Below are 17,855 nucleotides of genomic sequence, written 5' to 3' on the forward strand. Positions count from 1 at the left end.
GGAGGTTTCAGGAGCCAGGCCTGGAAATGTTGCATTTAAATCCATCGGCTGAGCGAGCATTCGTTCCTCACCATGGGCCCCTCTGGAGGATTTGCCAGCACGTGGCCCAGGGCTGTGGGGGCTGAGAGCGGGACTGTACCTGCCCCTCTGTGGGGCTGGGGGGCAACGGGGCTGGGGAGCCAGGCAGGGGCTGGCAGCAGGGCAGAGGCAGAGCGGGCGTGCGGCTCATGCATGGGACAACGCTGGCTCACCATGACCCAGGAAATTAAGTGAAGAGAGAAGAGGGGGGTTGGCTTTCTTCTTGGGCGTTTGTTTTTATACACTGAATTTCCTGCTCGGGAATCTTAAGTGTAACCCCCCCCGCTCTGGGCTACCCCCAGCACGGACGTAGGTTGGGGAGAAGCGGGCTGCCCGTCTGACTCCGCTGGAGGAAGAGGTGCTTACGGTAGAGGTGACCTTTCTAAATCCCTGCTTTGGACAGACATTTCCAATAAGTGCTGAAAAAAATCCTGCCAGTTCCAGCTTTCTCAGCCTGCTCTCCATTTTCCTTCCATCCTCTCCAGGCTGAATTTAATCCGAGAAGGTTCCTTTGAGCTTTTGTGTGTTGCTGGGGGAGATGTGGGCGCACAAGGGATCGCGTTACAACTTTCATTTCCTGAAATGTTTGAGGGAACATCCAGGGTTTTATCCACACATCAGGCAAAGTTGAGGGCTCAGATTTCAGGTCTTGTCACTCAGCTGTCACCAGACAAATGAGCCTCTCAGAGCTGGAGACGGAGAGAGCTACCTGCTATTCATGACCCTGAAAGCAGGTGATCACTCATGGGAAAAGCAGGTAGAATTAATCATTCCGCTGTTCTCCATTTCCTCCCCTTTTTTGGCTGACCTGGCCGCAGTGTGAAATCTGTCCTGGGGGGTGAGCGGGAGCGGGGCTGGGGGGGAGCAAATTAACTCCTTCCTGCCGGTGGAAATACAAAGCAGAGCGAGGTGAGAAACAGCCGCAGGCTGCCTCCCCGGGCTGACTTTGCTGTGAAAAGCTTGCTGCGAGGTCAAGCCTAATCGAGGAGAGCTCAGCAACCTGCGCCTGGCTCAGTTCCAAGGCCTCCCTGGTCCTACCTGCCCGCCGGCCCCTTCCTCAGTTTGGGGGGGAAGGAGGGGGGGTACTTCCAAGGGTGGGGCCCTCAGTATCCTCCATCCCTCCTTGCCACTATCCGCCTGTTGACAGCCTCGTCCCTCGCCCTGTTAGGGACGGGTGGCCGGGGGGGCGGCGGGGCGCAACTTGCGCAGCCCTGCGCAGAGCTGCCCGGTCCCACTCCGCAGCCGTCGGGCCTGACAGCAGCCCCGGCCCGCAGGACTGCGCTGGGGAAGGGGTGTTTAGGCCAGGGGGACACCCCCTGGTAGCTCTTTCCCCCCTCGAAATTCAGCCCTGCCGCTGCCTGCGCGCAGGAAGCGCCTCTGCGCTGTCTGCTTTGAAAATAACCCCCGGTTTGCGAGTCCCGGCTTGGCTTTCCCGCCCCGCAGGGCTGGAGCCCCGGGCAATATTTATCCTTTCTCTTCACCGAGCCCGTGGCTTGGGAAAAAAAAAAAAAAAAAAAAAACGGAGCTGGAGCTTATCCATCCTGGGGGCACAGAGCCCGCGGCTGCTCACCCTAAAAACCTTCCTCGTTTCCCTGGGGGTTCCCCCCTTTTCTGCCCGAGGGGCTGGGAGCCGCTGCGCTGCTTGGTGGCGGATCACGGCCGGGCTGGATAAGCCCCCGGGAAGGGCCATGAGGGGCCCCGGGTGGGGCAAAGGGTGAGGCTGGACAGGGGGGCACGAACCGTCCCCCCAGTTCCCGCGGGGCGAGCAGCGGGGCCAGGCTCCAGGCCCCCCCACGGGCCGTGGTCGCTGCGCACGGACGGGGAGGGGCTTCGTGCTCCCCCCTACGACGTCGGGTTTTGCCCCGGCTCCACCCGCGGCCGTGGATGCGCGCAGACACGCAGATGCGCGCCCAAGCGCGGTATTTGCGCCTTCCGCCCTGCTCCCACGGAGTCGAGTTGGATGCTGCCGGGGAGGGAGGGGGGGGGGGGGATCCCCCACTGCCCCGGCCGTGCCCCCCAAATAGTGGAGGGCGCAGAAGCCCGGCGGGATCTGGGCTGGGCGCCCCGAGGGGGCGGCCGGTGCCAGACCGGAGGGTGGAGGGAAACCGTCAGTGCAGCCGGGCCCCGGGCCCCCGCTGCCCCGCAGCCGGAGTCGAGGTGGGGGGGGGGGGGGGGGGGATCCTCCACTCCGTCCCGGCGCGAGTGGGGGGTCCGCGGGGGGCTCTGGAGCGTGTCCGTGTGCCGGGGACGGCGGGACTGAGCGGGAAGGACGCAGAGCGCTGCGGCCGCGCAAGACCCTCCTGCAGAGGGTGACATTTCTCCACGGCCCAAGACCCCGAGAACAAACACGGCAGCGACTTAAATAAACACGCGCTTAATGATGCAAAACGCTAACGCGGGGCGGGGGCATGGGGGGGGGACAACAGCACCAGCGGCCCGGCCGCAACGAGGCCCCGACGGGGCGGGGGACTAGTCGCTCCCTCTGGGCCGGGCGACCGACTCCCACGGGTGGAGCCCATGCGAGCCGCTCCGGCAGGTCCCCTCTCCTTCTCCTTCCTCGGTTTCGAAGGGACCGGCTCCCCCCGCAGCCCCTGCGATGCAGCCCGTGGGGTGGGGGGTTACGGATGGGCAGAGGGGCACGGGCTCGCCCCTGAAAAGAGAAGCGCAGCCTGGGTGTTCCGCCATCAGCGTTGTTTAATTTAGACTGTCTAGGTACAATAGAAAATAAACCTGAAAGCACATGCGATTTTTGGTAACAAATACTCGAGACAGGCAGCGTCGTCCGCGGGCTCCCTGCAAGCCGGAGGAGGAAGGCGCTGAGCGGGGACAGACGGGAGAAGGCAACGTGGAGCTGGCGGGGCAGCCCGAGGACACTCGCTCAGGAGGAAACGGCCGTCGACTTTTTATTATTATTAATATTCTCCTAATTTTTAGCCACATCGATGCACTGAGGAGAAGGAAGCCGGGGGGCGCAGGCCCACGGGAGCTCGCTCGCTCACTGCCTCGCACAGCCGCGGTAAGACATAGGCACTTGTTAAAACTCTAATACTGCAGCTTTTGCCTTTTTCTTTTTTTTTTTTCTCTTTTTTTTTTTTTTTTTTAATTTAAACTACATCGAAATCTTTCTGGTAAGGCTAAATATGAAAAATGTAAACGTAACTTCCCCTCCCTTCTGCTGCCACAGCCCAGGGCTCGGTACAGCGCTCCACTCCCTCTGCCTCCATCCCAGCTCCTCGCCGGCCCTGCGGGGACCCGGCCGGGCTGTGCCGGCCGCCCCTGCCCCACCGCCCCTGCGGGGCTGGCAGTTATTTGGGTGGAAGCGGATCCAGCTGGGGTTGGTTGGGTTTTTTTGTTTTAATTTCCTTTTTTTTTTTTTTTTTTTTTTTTTTTGTAATTCCCGTTGGGACCAGCTCGAAGAGCTGAGGGTTTCTGCCGCTCTCTGCGTTTGGCTACGTGGAAAAAAAAAATAAAAATAATAAAAATCACGGTGATAGTGGGAGACGCTGGGGGGGAACTGGACCAGGAGCCGATGTGGGGTTGTGTGAAAAGAGCTGAGAGTCCCGTCAAGCATCGGCGGGTGAGCTGTAAAACGGGATGCTGTCCTCTATGTACAACCCAGAGCCTCTGTCCCCGAGCAAAACCTCCTCTCCCGATCCTCCGGCCGCCCACCGTGGGCCTTTAGGATCCCAGATCCACCAGGCTGGACGTGAGGGGTCCCAGCAGCGAGTCCTGGAGCTGGTGACCTTGGAGGCTGTGAGGGGTCTGGGATGCGGCTAAACCGCTCAGGGAGTAGCCGGAGCTCCTGGCGTGGCTGAGGTTTCCCTGCAAGAGCAGGACCGAGTTCTGATCCGGGCTTTGGGGAGGAGAAAACTCTTCCTCGGAGCTGGACATGAGGGGTTTGCTCCCATCCAAAGGCGAGAGTTGGTTCGGTTTGTTGGTGGCCGCGTTGTTGTTTTCCGTGTTCTCCCTGCGGAAAAAAACAAAACAAAACAAAAAAACAAAAACAAAAACAAACCCCACAACGGGGATGTTACGGCGGGCAGGAGGCGCCGGGGATGGGCGCTGTGCTAATGCTCCCGGTAAATCCTTCGCGTTTTATTTCATCGTGGGAGCAGACGCCTCTCCCCGACAGAAAAAAAAAAAAAAAATAAAAGCGCCCCTAATATTTTCATAACGGATCGTCCCCGTTTCTTCTTACCCTCCTATAAATAGGCGTACACCGCGCAGCCCGGTAATTTAGGTGAGGAGGAAAAATTGAAGGAGGAGGAGGGGGGATTTTTCTCTTTTTAATTAAAAATGAAAGCGCGGCCCGGGGACGAGCAGGGTGCGGGGTTTTCTCTAGCAGGCTCGGTGGGGAGCTTGCTGGAGGCGATAAAAAGTGGGGGGGATGTTCTTCCGTGCTTGTCTGCTTCGCCGGGCCGAGCCGCCGTCCCGCACCGAGGCCACCCCGGGCGGCGCCGCCGGCGCCGCCCGGGGTGGCCTCGGGACGGGACGGGGGCTCGGCCCGGCCATCGCGTCCCCATCCCGGTTTCCCTCTGGTTTATACCCTTTCCCTCCCGGGGTTTCATCTCCCTCCTCCTCCAGCCTTCGGAGCTCCCAAACCCGGCATCCCGAGCGCTTCCCCGGAGGCTCCGTGACGGCGTCGCTCCCGGTTTTATTCGGGACGGCAGGCAGCAAACAAAGGCGGCGGAGCGGCCTGGAGAGGCCGGTGAGGGGCTCGTTGTTCCCCCCCACCCCCACCCCCACCCCAGGCAGGTGGGGTCGGGCAGCAGAGAGAGGGGTTGCGGTGGATCTCGGGTGGAAAACCCACTTGGGTTTCCACGGAGGGGTAAAACGCAACGCGATTTTGGGAAGAAAAAAAAAAAAAAAAGGGGATTTGGAGGAGAGCGAGGTATTTTCGCCGCTCTCATCCCATCCGCCGCTTCCCCGCACGGGGGAGCGGGGAGAAAAGGGGGTGAAGGAAGGGATGGGGGGGTGGCACGTACCTTTCCTTCGCCTCCGCCGCTCGGTCCCGCTGCCTCCGGTTCTTGAACCAGTTGCTGACCTGGGTGGTGGTGAGACCGGTGGCTTCCGCCAGCTCCCGCTTTTCCCGGGGAGAAGGGTAGGGGTTGTGGGCGTACCATTCCCGCAGGACGCCCCGGGATTTCTCCTTGAAGCAGTAACTCGTCTCCTCGCCGTCCCAGATGGTGCGGGGCAAAGGGAATTTTCGGCGGACGCGGTATTTGCCGACGGCGCCCAAGGGTCTGCCCCGCAGTTTCTCGGCTTCCACGTAGTGTGCCTTCAGCCAGAGCTGCTGCAGCTTGGGGTGGTTGTGGGGGGAGAACTGGTGGCTCTCCAGGATCTTGTAGAGCTCGCGGAAGTTGCCGCGGTGGAAGGCCACCACCGCCTTGGCCTTCAGGACGCTCTCGTTCTTGTGCAGGTGGTCGCAGGCCGGCAGCGACCAGAGGAACCGGCCCAACCTCTCCAGGTTCCCCCCTTGCTGCAGCACCTCGCAGACGCAGGCGACCTGCTCCTGCGTGAAGCCAAACGACGGCAGCATCGACATGGCCGAGCGCGGCGGCGGCAGGAGGAGGAGGAGGAAGAGGAGGAGGAGGCGGCGGGCACCCCGCGGGAGCGCGGCGGCGGAGGGGCGGGGGGGAGCCGCCCGCCGGGCCCGGGCCCGGTCCCGATCCCGGCCCCAGAGCGGGGAGGCGCGGCGGCAGCCGGGGGCGAGCAGGAGGGCGAGCGGGGATGCTCGTCGCGGCGCCGGGGGGACTTTGTCCCCGCTCGGCCGCCGCCGCGCTTAAAGCGCCCGAGCCCCCGCGCCGCGCTGATTGGGCGCCCGCGGCTCGGCCCCGGCCCGGCCCGGCCCAGCCCAGCCCAGCCCGGCCCAGCCCAGCCCGGCCCGGCGGGCAGAGCCTCGGCACGGGCGGGCGGGGCCTGGCGGCGGGGACCCGGCCCCGGCCCTGGCCGCCGCGGCTGCGCTTCCCGCCGCCGCCTCTGCGCGGGTGCGGCCCCGGCCCCTGCCGCTGCGGGGGGAGCCCCGCCGCCCCCCGGGCGCATCCCTGGGGAAGCCGCTCCCCGAGGACTTTGTCTTTCTTCCACTTTCCTTTTTTTTAATTCCCCAAAACTGCTGCCCCCCCCGCCCCCCCTCCCCGCCCGCTCCCGTCCCCTGCCAAGACAGCCCGTCTTTAATTACCTTAATGCTGGGGATGAATAAATAATGCTTTAGTGAATAACTAAATAACACGCGGGAGCCGTGCGCCCCCTCCTGCCCCCCGTTCATCCACGGAGGGGGGGGGGTGTCCCGGCGGGGGCGGCACGGCAGGTCGGGGGCAGCCCCACGGAACCCCCACGGAAGCCGTGCAGGCGACGGGCAGCAACACTGCACCGACCGGCGGCGCTTTAATTAGCCTAATCCTCATTTGCACACCTCGCTCGAAAGCAATTATTTTTAAAAAAATTAGAAAACAATTAGGCTCCCTAAACAAAGATAATCTATTGTCAGTAGCGAGGACGGGCTGGGAGATGAGGACAATGCGCGGAGATAAGGGCAGGGGAGCGGTGGGAAGAGGGTGTCTTTAGGACTGTATTTATCTTTGATTAGATAAGTCGAAACTAGTATTTTAAGCACACCCCAGGATGCTTTTGATTCAAGAATGGGTTCGCTCCGAGGGTGCTAATAACCATCGCGGGGCTCTTTAAAACCTGTTTGTCTTCACTGAAGGCGTTGGGATTTATTTGACTTTAAATGCTCAAAGTGACGAGCAGCCCGTTTGTGGCTGAGGCGGAGAAGGGCTCCGAGCCGGGGCCGGCGGCGCTCCCGCTGCCCGCTCCCTGCCCGCTCCCTGCCCGCGGTACGGGATGGGAAAGGCCGGTCCCGATATTTCCTAAATCCGGATTGTTGTTTTTCCCATGTACTTCGCGTCTCGGGGCTGTTTAAAATAAGCCCCTGCCACCCAGTCTGTACAGTGACTTTACTATGTAGGCTGGAGTCAGGGCGCTTCTATATCCCATGACCATGTGTCTGGTAATTTTCCCTTGCCATTTTATTTTAGTACTTATGATGTTGCAGATGAAGTCTTAAAGAGCTGCAATGTCCTCCCAGAAGGAATGTCTGCTTGGAACAGATCCTTATTGACAAGGCAGCTGTGTGGGGACCGGAACGGAGCCTTAAACCCGGCTCTAAAATCAACTAATACCCTAAAGTCTGGAGCAAGTGCGCAGAATTACAACGCCTGGGCTCGCCGCCGCCCGCGGCCGCGTCCTGGAGGAGCCGTGCCCTGCCCAGCCTGGGAGATGGGCTCCCCCATCCCTCCTTTTTATTGCTATTAATTTTTAGTATTTTGGTTTTGGTTTGCTTGTTTGTTTGTTTGCTTTAATTTCTATTAAGGTGCTCAGTTCGGGAAAAGCACGGACCTGAGGGCTTATACCTTCAGGATGAGGAGGAGAGAAATGCAAAGCGGAGCTGAGGAAGTTCCTTGCCATTTTAACGAGAGCGGTTTTCTCTTGCCCTCACATTTTTCCCCTTTTTTAAAATTTATTTTTTCCCTTTAAAAGGCCGACCGAATCAAACACCGCTCTTGCTTGAGAATAAGCAAATTATCCCGATGCAGCCGGCGGCGGAGCTGACAGGGACGGGCGAGGGCTGAGCCGAGGCTTCCCCGCGATTTCCGAGCGGGACTTTATTCTTCCGTGTCACCAAAATTCACCCAAGGAGGGGACAGACTCGCCGGGGTCTACCTGGGAGTTACGCACTGCAGACGAGAACCGGTCAGCATCGATGTTAATTATTGCCCGGGGCTGGTTTTCCTAAAAATTGGAAACCTTTCACTTTAAACCACGGAAAGAGGTAAATGAATTCCCAAACCACCCCATCCCATTTAGCCCTCGAAAATCACCCAGGAAAAAACGGTTTCGAGCCGCTCCAAAAAAAAAAAAAAAATAAAAAGAGGTAGATGTGAATAACTAAATAACTAAATAAACTAAATAACAACACAACGGCGCGGAGCTGCCGCCGGCCGCTGCTCCGTCGTTTGTTTTTCGGCAGAGAAGGAGCAGCCCGGTGGGATCACCCCGCTTCCCACCCCGGGCACTGCGCTTGGCTTTGCCCCCCCCAACCCGGGGCCTGGCACCTCCGCGCCCGCGGAGAGGAGAAGGCGGCCGGCCGCGGGGGCCTCCGCATCTCTCCCCGCTTGCCGGGGCACCACTCCGCTCCCTTTGTGCGGGAAATTAATTTATTCGCTTATTTATTCGATGCAGCGTCGTACAGCGCAGAGCGGGGATGAAGAGGGATCCCACGCAACGCTCTGCGGGTTTTCCTCGATTTCGCCAGAAAACCAAAACAAAGCAGAGAAAATAACCCCAACACGACTCCCATCTCCACCCCGACGTTAGAAATAAAGCTCTTCCCCAACCGAAAATAAATTTAATTTTTTTTTTCTTTAAGTGTGAGGGTCTGGAGAAAACAAATAGCGCGACAAAATAAAATCAGCGGCGTTTTTTTTCGGAGCCCCGTCTCGGCGTGATGATAAGCGGGGCTGGAGGCTGGGGGCCGACGGGGCAGTAACACAACGCTGCCGCTTTCCGATCCCTTCGAAGGCGAAATCCAAAACCGGTCCATTAAGTCAATGAGGTTTGTGTTGTAGAGGGCTCCTTTCCCATCCACTTGCTGTTCTGAAAAATAGATCGCGTTTCGTTATCTCGAGTGAGGATCTGCAACGTGATACCGGATCCGCGCTGCCTTCCCTGCCGAATGCGCAGGGGAGACAGCCAGCTTCACCGGCTTATTCCCAAACAATAAAGGATTTGTATTTGCTTTCTCTCCCTCTCTTCCCCCCCCTTTATTATTCTATTTTTTAATGAGGAAGGACAAACTCCTCTCCATATGCATCGCTCTTCTCTTGCGGGAGCCTTTGGCCCGACGCGCCTGCAAACCGGTGCAACCTTTAATTACTTGTTAGTAAATTGCCCTCCAGACACCTGTAAAAACAAAGCCGGTGTCCGCGGGGCGGGGGCCGTGTCCCTGCCTGCCCCCCCCACGCCCCGGGGGGTGCCCGGCGGCGGGGGTCCCCCCGCACCCAAGGGGGTCAGGCCGGGCCGGGGGGGGCAGGGTAAGGCCTTCCCGGCGGGGGCGATCCCCAGGGCACAAAGGGCTCTTTCTTCGTGCACTTACCGGGACATTTTTCAAAGGATTAGAGTGATCACGCGTTGTTGGTTTTGGTTTTTTTTTTTTTGTTTTTTTTTTTTTTCCCCCCCTCCGAGGGCAGATACGTCTTTCTGTCCCTGTGTCCCCCCCCAACCTTATTTTGTCCTGCTTTTGCCGTGGGACACCCCCCCCCCCCCGCGCTGTCCTCCCCCCTTTCCTGCTCGCTAATGTACCTCCTGGATGCCGATTCTTTTAAGCTACGAAGAATTTCCTTTTGGGAGGTGAAACCCTCCAGCTCCTCCTGTTCAGAGGAAAGTGCTAGTGATGGTAATACGGGGTGACACTAAATAAACAGTTAAAGCAGGGCTGGCAAGATGGAGTTAATTATCCAGTGAGCTACATTTAAACCGAGACCAGGAGGGGCTGATTTGTTTTGGCGCAGGGAACTGAGAAGGAGACGAGCCACCGAGGTCTCCTTGCTCCTCCTTGGAGGCTCCTTAACTTGTCCTTGCTGTCGCCGGCCCGGGGACCAGCTTCCTTTGGCCCGGTAACGGGCCGGGGCCCCCAGCTGCCCCCTCCCGCCGCCCGCCCAGCTCCGGGGCCGCGGCGCTGGGCAGTCTCGGTGCCTGGGAGCGGGCGCTTTCAGGGGGTCCAGAGGTGGATTTTTCGACGTTTGTTTGCTTTTTCTTCCCCAGAAGGTAGGTAAGTTATCGGCTGTGCAGCTCGCCGGTGCCTGTGCTCCTCAGGTAAGTCTGCATACAAGCAGCAGCCCGGCGATGCGCTTCTGTTTTTTAAATTTTCCCTCCTCCTTCCTTCTTTTTCTCTCTCTCTCTTTTTTTTTTTTTTTTTTTTTTTTTTTTTTAAGGAGTCTGATATTAATAATCCCCGTATGCCCCTCTTTCCGGGTCATTACGGTACTGCTGGTCTCTAATCAATCCTAATGCGATGGCAATTGGAGTCTCTGATGAATGCATCTCAGGTTTCTTGTAATGGCTCTACCACATTTTCCTGGACCTCCTTCTTTAACCTGAGATGCCAGGGGGACGTCTCCCTTCTCAGCTGCTGATTACTTCAAGATGTTTGGGCTGGTGTGGGGAGAGAGGGAGCGAGCGAGGCAGTCTGCCCCTGAATAATCTGGAACTGAATTGGATGAGCCGTTTCCTAAATCAAAGGACAACGGCGGGGTTTAACTCCTTTTCTGCACGGCAGCCTGCCGGCTTGCCTTCCAGCCGGCACCGCCTACGCCACATCTCTCCTGCGTGTTCGTGTCCGTGACACGACACCCGGGTGCCCGCACCCCTCCGGAGTGTGCAGCTCCCCCCGTCAGTTGAGGTTCTCCCACGCAAAGGGGGAACCCCTTCCCCCCATCCCCAGCCGCTTACACCTCCCCCAACCCCCCCAGTGCTGCGGGCGGGTCCGCTCCCCCCGCTCCGTGGGTTCTGCCCCACGCCGGGGGGTGGGAGCCCCCCGCGGGTGCGCAGGCACCGCGCAGCAGCACGTTACTAACAAGGCGATTCGCATTTTCGCGGCATTGTTTTCCTCCCATTTCTCAGCATAATGGCATTTGCCGTAACCCGAGACAATAATAATTGCAATTTCTGGCCCTTTTTTTTTTTTTTTCTTTTTTTTTTTAAAAAAAAATATTGCGGCTCGAATTGGGCTGCGGAAAAACTGGGCGCTGGGCTGACGCGGGACCGATCGCCGCTTCCTCGGAGCACAACGGCGGGAGGTTTCCCCGAGGTGCGGCTCCTCCGTGGGAGAAAAACACGCCCCGGCTGCCCCTCTCGCAGCCACTCCGCGGCCGGCAGCAGAATATGCCCCCGCGCAAACCAACACGCGTGGGCAGCTTCGTTTGCGCGCCCATGAAATTGAGGGTATCCCGGAGGCGGGGGGTGTGGGGGGCGGAATAAGTATTTTAAACGAATAATTTGTTTTCTCTGCGCCGGAGTGCGATGTAAAAATAAATCCCCGGCAGAAAAGCAGCGAGGGTGAAAGACAGCCCCTTCCCCCGCGGGGTCTGGCGCTGCGTGGGGAGGCAGGAGCGCGGCCGCGGGTGGGATATATGGACTGAGCGTGGGGGTGGGTCCTCGCTCTACCTCAGCAGTGCCACATCTCGCCCTGAATGAGTCACTCGCAAAACCGAAACAAACCAAAAGCGCCCGGGCGAGGCTGCCCCGCGGGGCCGCTGAGCGCCCCGTCCGCACTCGCGGTGGCGGCCGCAGCCCGGCAGCGGCGGGGGGTGGGACGGGGGGGACGACGGTGCCAGCACAGCGGGAACCGGGCGCGGAGGCACCGCGCAGCCCCGCGTGGGACAAAGCGCAGGCGCGCAGGGGCCGCCTGCGGAAGCCTGCGCGCTGCCACTCCCACAGGCATCCCCCCCCCCCCCCCCGCTTTCGCGCACTCACACACGAGTGCCCACAGACACCCGTGTGCGCAGTCCCTGGCGTAGGCGCGCACCCACCCGTGTGCACACACACCCCCACTCACGCGTGGACGTACCCCCGCGGGAACGCTCCCACGGAACCGGTGTGCACAGACCCACCCACGGCTGCACCACCCACACAGACCAGTGACACCCATCCACGCACACACGGGCCTCCCCCACTCGTGTCCGGGACAAGAAGCCAGGTTGCTTGGGAGTGGCATGTGAGCGGGTCCCCTCCATCCCTTCCTGAGGTGATGGCTGGGGCAGTGGGGTGCTGGACACCAGGAAACCCCCAACTGCCCCCCCCCCAACCCCCCTATTTTTGCAAAAATTAGAAAGGGGAGCACAGTGGTTGACTTTTTTCTGTGAGACATTGCAATGATTTTTGTGTAAAATGCTGAAAAAAAAAAAAAAATTGGGGGGAGGGAAACGATTGGGAAGGGGGCTGCCAGGCTTGCTCCTGCCAGTGCTGCCCAGCCTGAGAAGGACCCCCCTGCGTCGAGGGGGGCAGCCGGGGGACGGTGCTGCCTTGGGGGGGACTGAGGTGACCCCATCGGCCCGGCCCGCAGTGGCCCTGCTGAGGCCTGGCCACCTCATCCCCACAGCTGCGGTGTGATGGGGTGGGTGCAAACCCGGCCAGTTTTGGTGATCGTGTCCCCCCACCTTCTGCACCATCTTCAGGGCCAAATCCATCTCCTCCACCTGGCCGATGCAACCGGTGTAATCCCGTCCGGCGGTTGGCAGGGTGGCAGCGGGGACAGGATTTACATACAGGGCTCTCTTTGCCTACACGCTTTGCATTCGGGCACTGAGCAAATATTTTCATTGCCGGGGCGCCGTGCTGGTTGTGGTTGGGCCAAGGAGAAAGGTACCGTCAACCGCTCGCGTTGGGGTGCCTGTGGTTTCGGGAGGGCGGCTGGGTCCTGCAGCGGGTGCCTGCCTGCAGGGATAAGGGGTCGGGGGGCCTGTCCCGCACCCGCTGCCTCGGTGGGTTTCTGAGCGAGCTGCAAGAAAGGGACCTTTCACCTCTCATTAGTGATGCCATCAGTAGCTTGGCAGAGCCGAGCTGAGGTCATGTTACATATGGCACACAGTCTGTTCAGCGCCGGCAACGCCAGCTTTGAAATTTTAGAGAGGGGAAAGGTCACCTTGCGTAAGCCGAGGTCTGGGGGTCCTCCGCTCTGTCTGCGCCCTGGGTGGGTCTCCATATGCCTCCACCGTCGCCAGCCTTGCTCCGTCTGGCCCTGGGAGATGCTCAGCCCGTCTTCTGCCTCCTGAATTTGAAGGGAATCACTTAAATGAAGGGAATACTTTCACGCTGCCTTTCCTTTTCCCTTACAGAAAGTCTCTCCCAGAACTGTTTCTTTTTTTTTTCCCTTTCTCTTCCTAGCACAAACCTGTCTTTAACGACTGATTATTTTTTCAAACAACATATAACGCAGCTTTCCAGGAGAAAATGAGTTGTGTCTCTTTATCAGCAGATCTGCCCAGACGGATAAGTTTACCCTTCTCAGACCTGGGTATCTAATTTCATAGACCTTCAAAAGTGTTGTGCTTCCATGGTGATTAAAACTTCTCGCTCCTGTATCTTGCTGGGGTATTTCAGGTTTCATGCCACTGGATCTTAGAAAAGCACATCTGTACAGTTGTATTTCTTTCATCTGAAGAGCTGGAAAAAAGCAAACAATCTATTTTGTGTTTGGAAATATACAACACATTATGTTAAATTAATTCCTGGTGTAGTTCACTGTGTTGAATTTCAGTAGGATCCTGTCGGGGCTTCATCCGGAACGATTCCAGAGGTGGTGACTGCAAGGAAGAAGTTACCGTTTTCCCACATATGATGGCTGACAGCGTAAGTTCACGTCCCTTCTCAGCCCCGCTGCAGAATCTTATTTTACAAACTTTATTTTTTAAATATACGGGGCCTGATTCTTAACCTCTTAAAGCTAGGACGGGAGTTTCTGGCATGCAGCTGTGGCAGAGAGATCTTCAAAAGGACATTTGCTTCTACGCAGGTCATCACTAAAAAGGCTCTAAATGAAATAGATGCTTATCTTGAGAAACCCGGAGAAGCTGGAGCTGAACCAACATGCAGTGTGGATTCAGGATACACCTTTCTGCCTGCTCCAGAGAGGCATCTGAACAGCCACATTAAAGGGAGCTTGTTCTGATTTCCTACTAATAGGGTTACTTTCATGGATTTTAATTTTTAAATAGGAATAGTCTTCCGTTGCCTGTCAAAGAGAGGGATTGGGAGCGTAGGTATGAGATGGCTTATTTTCAGAAATGGAGATGCTGAGATCGGTCTATGGTTTTTGTCACAAATGATGTTTTCCTAGCATGGGGCTAAACTGCTCTCTTAGTTATTGAGTGCAAATCTGTCGATTTAAATGGAGTTTGTTGCAAGTGGGAATGGGATTTAGCCATTATTTTCCACTGCTGTCTAATCACTGTAGTCTGAAGAAAGCAACATATGTATAATGGTAGCTGAGATGCAGGAGGGGTGGAAGCTTTCTACCAATGAGAACCACATTAAATAATTAATTCCCAATTGCCTTTCTACATTAGTGCTTTCAGCTAAAAAAGCCGGTCAGCTTTGTAAGGCCCCAGGCAATGAAACATTTGGTGCATTGTCAGTCCAAAAGTGGAGGTAATAGATAGCCACGGTGGCTGGAAAAGTGCTACTCTCCATCCTGCCATTTGCATATTCCAGCTGCGCAGCCTCATTCCTCATCCCCTCTTTTGCCTTACTTAAGTTGGACAGGACCGCATCTCTTCTGAGGTGGCTGCTGAGGAAGCCAAAAGTATATTTATTTTACCAAAACTAGAGGAGCTTAATATTTAAGTCTAAAAATGGAGTATACAAAAGTTGGTCTCTCTTTTATCAGCAGACCAAATTTGATGGGTTAATAAGGAAAGGAATGAATTTCCTCCTCCTTCCCATTTGCCCCCCTTACCCCATCTGCAGGTCCCCCAAGCTCAGCCTGTCATCTCAGGTCAGGTTGGGATCTTTCATGCTCGTACATCATTCGCAGTAAAGATCTTGCCATGAGAAATGAGTTAACAAGCCTTTTGATGTGCAAGTCATCAGAGACTGCTCCGCTCACCTTCTGTGATAAATATACGGGAGCGTGTGTGTATAAAGCTGAAGAAGAAGAGGAAGCGTTGGAATAAATTGCCTGGGGAGGTGGGAGATTCTCTGTTAAAAACAGGTCTAGACAAACATCTGTCAGAAAATACCGACTTCTATTTGATCTTGTCTTGGAGCCAGCGAAAAGACTGAACGGTGTTGTCAAGTCCTTTCCAGCCCTGAGAGACCATAGGTATATGCATATATACGTGTACATGTGTGTAGGTATATATGTGTGTGTGTGTATATGTATATATTTCCCCACTTTCAGGGACAAGTTCTTGGCCTCTGTGATATTTTGCGGCAGTGAATCTTGTGGGCTAATTACACATAGGTTTGCTGTCTCTCAGTTTCATTAAATTCGAGTTTCAGTTCCATTTAATGTCCTTTGTGGCTCAAGTGGATCAGATCACAGTGTCTAATCTACCAGCTGTATTTTTCTCCCCTCCTCTTTTCTTCAGCTCTTTTCATACCAAGTGAAGTCTCTTTGGTTCTGGGAGCCTTTCGGCGATTCCACTTACTCCCAAAGTGCATCTGTGAGCCCACTTGGGGTTACACATCTTGAGGTAAGGTCATGACAGCAGAAACATCTTTATCACTCGATGCGGTAGATGGGTGCCTGGAGAAGCTCTTTGGCTGAGCAAAAGGACCACCTGAAAGATTTTGGGGTTTTTTAATCATTATTTTTGTACACAATTGCTTTCCAAAGCATCCCCGTGCTTTAAAGGCAACATGGTTGCATCTGCTGCTGGCACCCCTATAACTTCTTTCCAAGCATGTGAACCTCAGCAGGACCGCTGGGGCTGCAGGCTGCCTTTGAGGAGTGTGTTGGCAGCTTACTTGTGTTTTACATGGAGGACAGGGAGTTACCAAGGGACAGGAATTGCGTTCCTTTACACAGGAGCCAATATTAAATACTTCTATTGAAATTCATTTGAAAGCAAGTTTTATCACTGTGACACATGGAAGCTGCCCTAAAGACAGGGTCCTGTGCAACTCAGCATTGGCGGTAGAGGAGAGGCTGCTCCATGATAGAAAGCTTATACTCCAGGTAGGTGAAAAAGGGTTTTGTAGGGCTGTTGTGGAGTAAACTGTATAGTAATTCCTCTGTCACTATCCCCAGAGCACACCTACACCCCGCGATGCTGATATTCCCTGCAACACCTCCACCTCCCAGAAGCTGTGGTCCTGGACCAGGAAGCACCACTGCACCTCCCTGGCGAGTGTCGGATGGAAGCACAAGATGCTGCAGTGAGTTGCAGGAATCAACACCAACATTTGTAGCAGAAATTGAACCCTGAATTTCTGAAGCCAAATGCTGGGATGAGCCAGGCTGCAAAACTCTTTTGATCTGGATGGTTGCACTCGAAGAGTTGCGGTCAACGGCTCAATGTCCAAGTGGAGAGCAGTGATGAGTGGCATCCTCAGGGGCTGATGTTGGGACCGGCGCTGTTTAACATCTTTGTTGGCAACACGGACAGTGGGATCGAGGCACCCTCAGCAAGTTTGCTGACAACCCCAAGCTGTGTGGTGCGGTCGACACGCTGGAGGGAAGGGATGTGCCATCCAGAGGGACCTGGACAGGCTGGAGAGGTGGGACTGTGCGAACCTCATGAAGTTCAACAAGGCCAAGTGCAAGGTCCTGCCCATGGGTCAGGGCAATCCCAAGCACAAATACAGACTGGGCAGCGAGTGGATTGAGAGCAGGGCTTGGGGGTATTGGTAGATGGAAAACTGAATATGAGCCAACATTGTGCGCTCGCAGCCCTAAAAGCCAATTGTGTCCTGGGCTACACCAAGAGAAGTGTGGCCAGCACATGATTTTTCCCTTCCACTGCACTCTCCTGAGACCCCACCTGGAGTACTGCATCCAGCTCTAGGGCCACTTATGTTGATAAGAAGGACAGGGACCTGCTCAAGTGGGTCTAGAGGAGGCCACAAAGATGATCAGAGGGCTGGAGCACCTCCCTTAAGAGGACAGGCTGAGAGAGTTGGGGTTGTTCAGCCTGGAGAAGAGAAGGCTCCAGGGAGACCTTATAGCGGCCTTCCGGTACTTCAAGGGGGCCTGCAAGAAAGCTGGAGAGGGACTTTTTACAAGGGCATGTAGTGATAGGATGAGGGGTAACAGTTTTAAACTGACAGAGGGTAGATTTAGATTACATACAAGGAAGAAATTCTTTACTCTGAGGGTTGCAAGACACTGGCACAGGTTGCCCAGAGAAGTTGTGGCTGCCCCCCCCGGCAGTGTTCAAGGCCAGGTTGGATGGGACTTTGAGCAACTTGGTCTAGTGGAAGGTGTCCCTGCCCATGGCAGGGGGTTGGAACTAGATGATCTTTAAGGACCCTTCCAATCCAAACCATGCTATGATTCTATGAAAGGGCTGAGATGGGGTGTTCCCCTGCTCTAACCCTTAATATTTAAGCATCACTTTTGATGATGTCTGCCTGCACAGGGTCAGGTAGGCATGACACCAGAGGCAGAACTGCCTGGCCAGCAAGTCCTTATTTGCCCTTCCAGAAGTAGCACATTTGCATGGACCAGAGGCCTCAGCCATGTCAGAGAGTCTTTTGGGGAGAAGGCAGAGGAGGAAGGGTGGGGGTCTTCCCCCTGTTTTGTTTTCTACATTCCTTTTGCTGGTGAACTGTTACCATTGTGGCTGAGGTGGTTTTTCTGATGCCTCTTGGGTTTGTACTGCAGCCAGCACTTCTGATTCTGTCTGGCCACATATTGTATTTGGCTGGTTGGCTCTCTCTAAAAATTCCTCTTTTTTTTTTTTTCCACTTTTATTTTTTTTTCCTCTGTGGCATTTTAATATCTCACAACAGGCACCTTTACAAAGAGATTAAAGGTCTAGAAATCAACAGCTGTTTCATAGGCAGGCTTTAACACAGGTAACAAGTAAGAGGCCTTGTAAAAGAGAATTTGGGGAGAATTTCTTGAGTGTGGGTAACACTAAACATTTCTTCCACAACACTGAGGAATTACAAACAATTCCTGAGCTAACATTCATACAAACCAGCAGGAATTATTCAGGTAATTAAAGACTGAAAATCATTTTAGGAGAAACTAGGAGACAGTGAAGCTGTATTGT

General features: G+C 55.8%; 1 protein-coding gene across 1 annotated transcript; it reads right to left on the reverse strand.

Annotated features, from left to right (window-relative positions):
* Nucleotides 1–2,754: 2,754 nt before the first annotated feature.
* Nucleotides 2,755–5,794, reverse strand: SIX1 (SIX homeobox 1). The gene is made up of 2 exons (XM_074865249.1): nt 5,064–5,794; nt 2,755–4,045 (listed from the first exon to the last, which is right to left on the reverse strand). Exons 1-2 carry the CDS (start codon nt 5,621–5,623, stop codon nt 3,757–3,759), a joined length of 849 nt encoding a protein of 282 aa, XP_074721350.1. The 5' UTR covers nt 5,624–5,794; the 3' UTR covers nt 2,755–3,756.
* Nucleotides 5,795–17,855: the final 12,061 nt, after the last annotated feature.

The sequence above is a fragment of the Strix uralensis genome, chromosome 4 (assembly GCF_047716275.1).
Source record: "Strix uralensis isolate ZFMK-TIS-50842 chromosome 4, bStrUra1, whole genome shotgun sequence".
Lineage (NCBI taxonomy): Eukaryota > Metazoa > Chordata > Aves > Strigiformes > Strigidae > Strix > Strix uralensis.